The sequence below is a fragment of the Lagopus leucura genome, unplaced genomic scaffold (assembly GCF_019238085.1).
Source record: "Lagopus leucura isolate 7727_CA_CO unplaced genomic scaffold, USGS_WTPT01 Super-Scaffold_100054, whole genome shotgun sequence".
Lineage (NCBI taxonomy): Eukaryota > Metazoa > Chordata > Aves > Galliformes > Phasianidae > Lagopus > Lagopus leucura.
The window spans coordinates 626,817-636,580 of NW_024962300.1; the positions used below are offsets into that span (position 1 = coordinate 626,817).

Genomic DNA, 9,764 nt, shown 5'->3' on the forward strand with positions numbered 1-9,764 from the left:
GCCTTGATGCCCAGGGGCCTCCGTGGTGAGACATCAAGGAGAGTCCAAAAGCCACATGAAAACAGAGGCAGCTGGCACCAATCCTGCTTGCTGCTCTCGCTGCCTCCCTGGCTCCAGCAGGCTCTGTGGCCATCCTGAGCGAGCTGGGACGGCTCCCATCTCCACACTCATCCCCAGCCGGGCCGTGCTTTAGGATGTCCAGCAGATGCTTCCAAAGCACCCAGAAATCTCCCGTGTGAAGCACGATGAATTTTTTAAAGCACGAGCTGTCAGTTGCGGTTGCCATGGTTTCCATTGCCCTGCAGCCAGATTCGGCAAAGGGGAGTGGGGAAGGAGGGGAATGGAGAGCTGTGATTTCCATCTGGGTAAATGGAAAGCCGTGATTTCCATCTGGATAAATGGAGAGCAGTGGTTTCCATCCAGAAAAATGGAGGGCAGTGATTTCCTTCTGGATAAATGGAGAGCAGCGATTTCCATTTGGTTAAAGGGAGAGCCGTGATTTCCACCTGGAAAAATGGTGATTTCCATCTGCACCATGGCAGCGAGGGAAGGGAGATCCGAGAAACCACATCTTCACGACTTCCCCGTGTTCTCCTCCCTCTCCTCTCCCCATCACATTTCTCTCTGCGCCCAAAGGCTGCTCCTCCTGGGATCCTAAGGGATCCTAAAGGTTCCCAGCTGTGGAGCTGCCCGGGATGCTGCTTTTCCTGGCAGGGATAGGATGAGGATGAGAGGAAGGGTGGCAAGGAGCCTTGGAGGGGGGAAGGAAGCGCAGGAAAAGGAGGGTGGGGAGGAAGCACTGAAGGGTCACTGCCTTGCTCTGGCACGGGCAGAGCTGACAGGTGGTCCCAAAGGGCTCCCCATCACCTTGGATGAGCCCAATTTCCAGGTGTTGTGCTGGCCCTACTTGTGTAGACTTGTGGCTCTGATCCCAGGAGAGCTAGACTCCAGGGCTGCCCCACACCTTTTCTTCCCCTGGGGACAGGGTGGTGGCATTCATGGGGATGACATTTCAGGGCAATGAGCCGTGTCCCTCCGTCGTCACAGCACTGCGCAGGCAGCATCGCATTTAGCAGCAGGGGGATGGATGGGTGAGCTGCAGGCAGCCTGATCACCACCCGAGTTTTTAAGCTGTCGAGCTGCTAAAAAAAGCAAATCACACCTGGCTGTGTCTCTGCAGGAAAAGTGTCTGCTGGGGAAGTCAGTGGGAATCAGAGCAAAAGGTGATGGGGTGAGCCATAAGAGGGGAAGCTGAGGAGGAGGGAGCAGAGCTGCGGGTGCTGCTTGGTGCTCCCACAGCTGGGAGAGCAGGGCTTTGCGTCCTCCTCTGGGGCATTTATACGTGGCTATATATATCTGGGCTATCTTTATCCAGGCTGTGTATATTTGGGAATGGCTTGCAAGGGCTGGGAATGGCACTGGGGCTCCCAGCTCTGCCTGCAGCCCCATTCCACCCTCAGCACCCCCGGCATCTCAGCCACCTGTCCCAGCCCTGCCCTCCTCCGGGCACCGCGTTCCCCTCGCGCCGCTGGGATCCTCCTGGGGCCGTTCCTGTGCCACTCACTGGTGCTCAGCCTCAGCTGTCACAGCAGCTGTGGGGCCGGGCAGTTGTGCTCTCCAACCCACAGGGCCGGGGAGCAGTTTGGGGCAGGGATGTGGGGACACGGGGACAGCACAGCCCCAGCAGCACTGGAGTTTGCTGCAGAGCCAGCTCGGGGTCGGACCGCAGTGCCGGGTGGGTACGGATACTCTGCACCAGCTGCTCCCTTCCTTGCTAATCAAAACCAGAAACATCCAGCTTCTATTTCTGGAAGGCGATCCCTCAGCTGCCCTAAAACACTGGGACTGGGGGCAGCAGTTCGGGGTCAGTTGGCACAGCAGCGGCGTTGTCCCTTCTGCTCACAGCAGTGCCCGTTTGGGGCTGTTGCATTGCATGGAGCCACGGGGTGCTCTTGGGATGGGTTAACGCAGCCCAGAAAGTGTTTGTCCCCAAGGACCCATTGTATTTTGGGGCACTGCTTTGGCATGCGTGGTCCTAGGGTGTCAGTGGAGCAGCAGGCACCCCGTAGCCAGAGCAGCTCCCACTTTGGCTGCAGGCACTGCAGAGCACCGGCTGCTCGCCCTTTCCCCACTGTGCTCCAGGAGCTCCGTTGGCCGTAGGGAGGATGCTGAGCACATCTCCAGGGCTGCTCTCCCATCCCTTTCCTTCCCTCACTGCCTCTCTCCCTCACACAGTCCCGTGCCCAGGCGGTGAGAACGCTTCATCCCATGAATGCAGCCCGGTTACGTAAGAATAATTGGGATAAATGAGCTTATTTATCACTGCCCGCTCCACTCTAACGCGGGCCAGGGCGAAGGCTGGGTTTGGTTACGTAAACCCCTCACAGAGCATCCCATTGTGAGGGCTGGGCGAGGAGCTCGACGGGACCCAGAGCTGGGAGCACCCCCTCTTTGGGGACAAAAACCCCATTTCTCAGTGCCCCGTCCACTTTGGGTGTCCCCACGGATGCTGGTTTGGGTGTCCTCATGCAAACCGCCCAGGAATGCGGGAGCTCGGAGCCACGCCGGAGAAAAACAGGAAATCCTAAAATCCAAACAAAGGAGGAAGAAAAAAAAAAAATTAATAATGTGGGTTTTCAAGTTTTCGTCTCTCCAGTGTTTAAAACCTCGGGAATTCTGTTTGTGGAGCAGAACATTCCTGCTGTGGGGGCACAGCCACACTGCGGGCACCGTACTGGGCTCTGCTCCAACCTCAGTTTCTCCAGTGTCCTGGGAGTCAAAGTGTGGAGCTCAAAGAGCAGTGGGGCAGCCTATTGGGTGGTAGAGCTTTGTCCATGGACTTTGGGGTTTTGGCTCCAGCGGTGCCCAACTGCAAGTTCCTGTTGGTTGTGCTCTCTCCCTACGCATCCCCCACTCTCGGATGCAGCCCCAAAAGCTGGACCAGCCCCGGGTGTCCCCACATGTCACCCCTGCAGGAAGGATGTGATGTGATCCTCCCCCTCTTGTTTTTGTTTTCCCCTCTGTGACACACAGGCAGCTCTGTCTACTTCTGAATGCAGAGAACATCTTCCACTCCATGGCGGACATCCTGCTGCGGGAGGAGGACCTCAAGTTTGCCTCCACCATGGTGCACACACTGAACACCATCCTGCTCACCTCCTCTGAGCTCTTCCAGCTGAGGAACCAGCTGAAGGACCTGAGGACACCGGTATGGGCACCAGGTTTCCCACTGGGGGATGACAAGGGTGGCAGGGAGCTGAGAGCTCAGAGCCCAAGGCTGGAGCTGCAGGGACCAAATTGTTCCATTATGCAGATGGGGAAACTGAGGCATATGCAGGTCCCCATGGGGTGTAGGGAGTGGCTGGAGGATGTGCCCACCTCCTGCTGTTCCCCCCTGCGCTGCAGGTTCTGTCCCCAGCCTGTAAGCTGATCACAGCCCCTGAGCCCCCCAGCAGCTGCCAGCTCCCTCCCTGCACGCTCACGTGGGTGACAGCAAGTGGGCGTCCCACCACTCTGCAGCTGTTCCTCCTGCAAAACACCACGGTGCCCAGAGCAGCTGCAGCCCGCCAGTAGTGGCAGTGTCCAAGGCAGGACCCCAGAATTTCCATCTTCCACCCCAAAACCATCTTCCAAGGGCTCTGAGCAGCACTGGTGCTGGGCGGTGGGGAAATATCCCTTTGTGTTGTGGCAGAGCTGGGACCAGCACTCACAGGGCTGGGTGTGCAGTGGGTGCTGGGAGCATGGGGTGCTCTGTGCCGTGTCCCCATTGCATTTCATCACCCCCATTCCACCGTGGTTTCCTCCTTCCCCAGGAGAGCCGCAACCTCTTCTGCTGCCTGTACCGCTCTTGGTGCCACAACCCAGTGACCACCGTGTCCCTCTGCTTCCTCACCCAGAACTACAAGCACGCCTACGACCTCATCCAGAAGTTGTATCCTTTGGGCTTTTGCTGGCTGGGGTATCTGGGGGGCTCAGAGCAGCAGCTGGGGACCCTCACCTCACCAGGGGCTGTATCCCCATGCCAGCCACGTGGCAGCGTGGTGACAGCACAGGGCAGTTTGCTCAGTGCCTGCCACCTCCCTTTCCCTTTTGTTTTGTTGTGGAGTGAGAAGAGGAAGGCAGTGGTGGCTGAGTGCTGACCCTGATCTGCCTTAGAGCAGGGGAGGCTCCCACACCTCCTTCCTCCCAGGAAGACGAAGCTGTGGCCTCCAGGACTGATGTCCAGTGACACGAGCAGAGCAGATGGTTTCTTTCCTTCTCCTTTTCCAGCTGCAGAACCCAGAGAAAGCCAAGCCCAGAGCATCCCAGGGGTCAGCAGTGCTGCCAGCTCACCTCCATTTGCTACAGGAGGCCAAACACTGATGTCCCAGCCATGCATCCCTCCTGGGGGTGGCACCTCCTTGGAGCTGCTGCTTGGCTCACTGCAAACATGCCGCAGGAAGGAGAGGTGCGGTCCAAGCCGCCTCCCTTCCCCAAAATCCTGGCCCCTGCCCCACTGGCTGGGCTGCAGCTCTGTTGGCTCTGCACGGGGTACTGCAGGTCCTTCCCTGAGCCCACAACCTGTCCTTGCTCTGCAGGCATTCTGGTGGAACGTAGAATCACAGAATCATTAAGGCTGGGAAAGACCCGAGTCCAAAGACCCCAAATCCAACCCCAGCCCACCCCCACCATTCCCACTGCCCACGTTCCTCAGTGCCACATCCCCACAGTTCTCAGACACCGCCAGGGATGGGGACTCTTCCCTCTACCTGGGTAGCTGTGCCACTGCCTCACTGCTCTCTTGGAGCAGCTGTTGTTCCTAACATCCACCCTGAACCTGCTCTGGCACAACTCAAGGACTTTACCTCCTGTAAACACGGCACAGATTGAGTTGTGGAATCGTCTAAGCTGGAAAAGACCTTCAGGATCAATTCCAACCATCAGTCTGGCTTCCTGAGTCCTGTCCCCAAACCACATCCCATTGTGCCACAATGCACATCCCCTGGGTACTTCCAGGGCTAGGGACTCCACAGTCACAGTGAGACCAGCACACACTGGGTCTGCATGTGGCAAGGCACAGTGCAGGAGGCAGACATTCCTATCCTTTCATAGTATTTAAAGGGGCTGTAAGAAGACAGGGAACAGACTGGTTATCAGGGCCTGTTGTGATGGGACAAGGGGAAATGGTTTCAAACTAAAATGAGATTTAGGCTGGAGCCAAGGAAGAAATTCTTTACACTCAGGGCGGTGAGGCACAGGCTGCACACAGAGCTGGTGCTGCCCCATCCCTGCACACAGCCAAGGTCAGGGAACGGGGCTGTGAGCACTGATGGAGCTGTGGGTGTCCCTGTTCAGTGCAGGGCTGGGAACAGACAGCCTTTAGGGTCCCTTCCAACTCAACCCATTCTGTGATTTGGGACCCCTCTGCCCCACACATCACTCTGCTGCTGGGCCACCCCCTGCCGTGCTGCATCCTTAACAGCCACACTCAGTGGGGACCTGGAGGTCACAGTGGACTTCCTCACCGAGGTGGATAAACTGGTGCAGCTCATCGAGTGCCCCATATTCACATGTAAGGCTCAGCCCCTTCCTTCCTCTCGGGTTTGCGCCGTGTACGGGGCACTCGCTCTGCCAGCCCCTCCATCCCCTCCCCATGCTTCCCAGCAGCGCTGCGTGAGGAAATAGAGCAGAAGTTATCGGACTTCTCGCTGCTCAGCCCTCAGCTAGAGCTGCCCAATGTGGGTCATCAGAGCAAGTGGCCCTACAGAGTGATTGAGGGGGATTGGGGCACATGGCATGGACCTGTCACAACCCAGGGACACTGGTCCCCAAGGTCCACGCCTCATTTCCTCCCATGTGAGACATCCGTGTGTGTTGGTGGGTATGCACAGCTCTGAGTTGTTCCTTGAGGGTTCCCCACCTGCTCATCTTAACCTCTAGATGGTGGGATTGGGGACAGATGGGTATGGGGAGACATCAGGATGGTGGCGGCAGATGGGAGGTGAGGTGAGGGTCAGGCTCATGGTGTTGGCTGGGGTCATCTACATCAGGAGCTGGACTTGATGGTCCTTACGGGTCCCTTCCAACTTGGGGCATTCTTTGATCTCACGGCACGATCCCAAAGGGTGCAGGGAGTGACAAGTCCTCGTGTTGCCAGGTAGCAGCCCTGCTGGCTCCTGCCCCGCTGGCTGGGCTGGCAGTGCCCAGGGAGCAGAGCGTTGGGCTGGGAGGTGCCATGGGGGAGGGATGCTGGGACCTCAGAGGTGCTCTCGGGGACACATGGAGGAGTTATTGCAGCGGGATCGCTGGTGCAACACCCCTCAAAATTGCAGCCATCCCGGCAGGTTGGGAGGAACCAGGAACAGTGGAAGCTGGGAGCAGAGTGCTTCACCATTCCCTTCCTCTCCTTTTGCAGACCTGCGCCTGCAGCTGCTGGACGTGAAGAACAACCCCTACCTGATCAAGGCACTCTACGGGCTGCTGATGCTGCTGCCCCAGAGCAGTGCCTTCCAGCTGCTGTCCCACCGCCTGCAGTGCGTCCCCAACCCCGAGCTCATGCAGAGCGCGTAAGTGCGGCGGGGATGCGCCCGGCGGCTCTCGCTTGGGGTTTTTTTGTCTATATTTGGTAACCCTGGGAGGGCTGCGCCTCATCCGCAGGCATTTGGCATCGGGGATGGAAAATTTCACTTTGTGGGGTCGCTATGGAAACAGGCAGAGCCACGGAGGACGAAGGAGCGAGGCAGCTCCCAGTGCATCCCCCCTTCGTCCGGGCACCCAAAGGCGCGGTGACGCCTCGCCAGCAGGGACGGCTGTGCTGCCCAGGGGCAGCTCTGTGGCGATGGTGATGGGGATGGAGACGGCCCCCTGTGCCCCCCCTGTGCTGCAGGATCGGGATTGCCACCCCCCATCCCTCTCCTTTTGGCACACTGGGGCTCCACTGCTGGGCTTTGGCCATCCAGCCCTGGCTAACAAGCAGGGCCGTGCGCTCGCTGCGATGAAACCTCCGGAAAAAAGGAGCGCTCCTGAGCTGCACGGCTTTATGAATCCGACCCCCACCAGCTCCACTGCTCTGCTGTCAGCTCATCCCCCGGGCTGGCTTTTATCCCTACCGCTGCAGGGCTGGAGCTGGTGCCCACCGCCCTGCTCCTAATTGGTGGGGCAGGGAGGGGGCCGTGTGTTGGCCCCCCCGCCGTGATCCCCCCTCCCTCTCCTCCCGCAACAGCCGGGTTTTTAGAGCGATCCGAGCTGTCAGCCAGCTCGAGCATCTGATTAACGCTGACCTACATTCCTCCAAACACCGGAGGCTGCTTTCATAACGGCGAGCCCTGGGCAGCTGAGTGTGGTGGGGATGCCCCTTGTCCCCCCGCCCCACCGAAACATCAGAGAATTCGGGTTTCTTTCTCCTAAAACCAAAGAGAGGCAAGACGGGGCTCTCGCATCCTGGGGTTCCGGATGTGTGTGTCCTCTTCTTTATCCCATCCTTCCTCTGCTCATCATAGAGTCACTAAGGTTGGAAGAGACCCCTCAGACAACCCAAGTTCGACCCCAGCCCACCCTCACTGTGCCCACTGACCACATCCCCACAGCTCTGGGACATCCCAAGGCACAGTGACTCCCCCCCATCCTCGGGCAGCTGTGCCACTGCCTCACTGCTCTTCTGAAGGAAAACCTTTTCGCCAACACCCAGCCCTCTGGAACTGCATCTCCTGCCTCTGCAGGAGGGAACCACCTCTCTTAGAGGCTGCACCCGTTGGCTCAGTGTGTTGGATGCCCACATCCCTTCTCTCCCCGCAGGGATGGCAGCAGGACGAGCGCGAGCTCCCGCAGGCCGGCATCCTCCACCATTGACTACACGGAGCTGCTGCAGCACTTTGACAAGGTCCAGAGCAAACACCTGGAAGTGCGGCACCAGCGAGCGGGGCGGGCAGAGCAGCCGGAGCGACGCGTCGTGCTCTGAGCATGAGGACAAGGGAACACGGACCAGGGCCTGGGGACAGCGGAAACGCCGGTGCTTTTAGGGCAGAGGGTGCGGGGGTTTTCCCCTCTGTGTCAGTGTGGGGGACCCCAGGCTGTGCCCGGCGTCATGCTTGGAAGCTGCGGGAGGAGAGGGAGCAGGGAAGGCACGGTGTCTTCTCTTGCAATAGGGTGAGCAGACTTTGCTTCGCTAATGCCTTCCCCGTGACCGTCAGCTGAGTGCCCGGCCTCCTGCCAGCGGGACCGGAGGGGAAGAAATGCATGGGGAAGGGAAGGAGGGAGCAAAGTGGGTCCTCCCCACTGGGAAGGGAGCGGGGCAGCATCCCGGCACCCCGAGCCCCTCTTAGCCAGAGGCTCAGCCTCATCCCAGTGCCGGACGGAGGAGAGCCCTCGCTCCACGCATCCTTTCTTTGTTCCTATCCTAAGCTCCCTGCCATCAAATAAAAAGAACGATGCAGAGCAGCCCCAGTGTTGTGCCTTCCCTGGGCTGCTCCATCCTTGTAGTGCTGGGGTTCCCAACCAGACCCATCCAGGCCCAGAAGCCAGAATCCTCCCCAAGCTGCATATGGGGTCCCTGCTGCGGCCCTGCCACGCTGGCCCTTAGGCTGGACCCCTTCCAGCGTTTCTCCACCCCAAGTGGGAAAAAGCAGCCGGAATTCTTCCCAGCCGCGCTCATGGAACCGCAGCGCAGTGACAGGCATTTTCCTGGCCCCAAAACAACCAGGGTGAAGCCAGCATCCAGGGACCATGCAGTGGGCGGCTGCGTTTTTGGGGTCTAATCTGCATTCCCGTCCCTCTCCCAGAGCATTTCGGGCCCTCACCTGATCCCGGGGAGGGGGCTGGAGGAATGCAGAGGGTTTTTATGGCCCCCAGCCTGTTTATGGCTCTGGCAACGGGTTCCCCAGGCAGCCCCGCTCCGAGCTGCTTTGGATGGGATCACGACATTCCTGGCATTCCCGGGAAAGGGCTTTCCAAACCCGGTCATGGCGGGTTAACTTTAAAAGCCGTCCCCTCCAGGATGGGGCAGCTGGGTTCCTCCAGCCCTCTGCCACTGCTTGGGGTGCAGGGGGAACATTGGGATGCTGCCGTGTGTCACCTGCCACCACCACCCCCAAAGGGACGGCTCTACAGGGAGAAATTCCAGCCCTAATAGTTTCCTTGCGGACGGTTCTTGCCCAGTGCTGGCCGGAGGAGCAGTGCGGTGCCACTGGGACATTGGGGTGGTGGCTTTGTGGCAATAGGATCTCGTTGGCTGCATGCTGGGTTGCAGCTCGGGAGACCCCCCAGATCTCAGCTGGGGTTGAGGACTGTCCCACAGAGCCCCAACAGTTCCCCCAGCATCCTCAAAGCACCCCTTGGGTTCCCGTGGTGTTATCCCTGAGCAGGTAGCTGTGTGCCCCTGCGCCTCCCGTCCTCAGCGTCCCTTTGGATCCCAGTGCTCCACCCCCAGCAATCCCACAGTTGCTTCCTGGGGTCTCCATGCAGTGCAGCACTGCCCTTAGAGCATCCCAGAGCAACCCCATGTACCCCCATCCTTTGCATCCCCCAAGCATCTCTATGAGGCCCAGCACTGAACCCCCAAGAGCTGCATCCCCAGCCCCCCCAGCAGCTCAGGGTGCAACCTCCTGCACCCCCAATCCTTGGTACCCCCTAAGCATCGCCATCCCCATCTCCCCCCATCCTTGGCCCCAGAGGATACTGCACCCCTGCAGCTGCTTTGCAGGGCTGCTCCAAACACCAATGCACTGCCCTTGGGACACCCCCGTGTCTCCACCGTACCTGCACCCCCGAGCATCCCTCGGAAACGCGTT

General features: G+C 59.3%; 1 protein-coding gene across 1 annotated transcript in view; it reads left to right on the forward strand.

Annotated features, from left to right (window-relative positions):
* Positions 1-8,415, forward strand: part of VAC14 (VAC14 component of PIKFYVE complex) — a 52,359-nt gene extending 43,944 nt beyond the window's left edge. The window contains exons 15-19 of the mRNA XM_042886059.1: positions 3,034-3,208; positions 3,813-3,931; positions 5,472-5,551; positions 6,395-6,545; positions 7,774-8,415. Coding sequence (XP_042741993.1) covers positions 3,034-3,208; positions 3,813-3,931; positions 5,472-5,551; positions 6,395-6,545; positions 7,774-7,936 — 688 coding nt within the window. The 3' untranslated portion in view covers positions 7,937-8,415. The remainder of the gene's footprint in view (positions 1-3,033; positions 3,209-3,812; positions 3,932-5,471; positions 5,552-6,394; positions 6,546-7,773) is intronic.
* Positions 8,416-9,764: the final 1,349 nt, after the last annotated feature.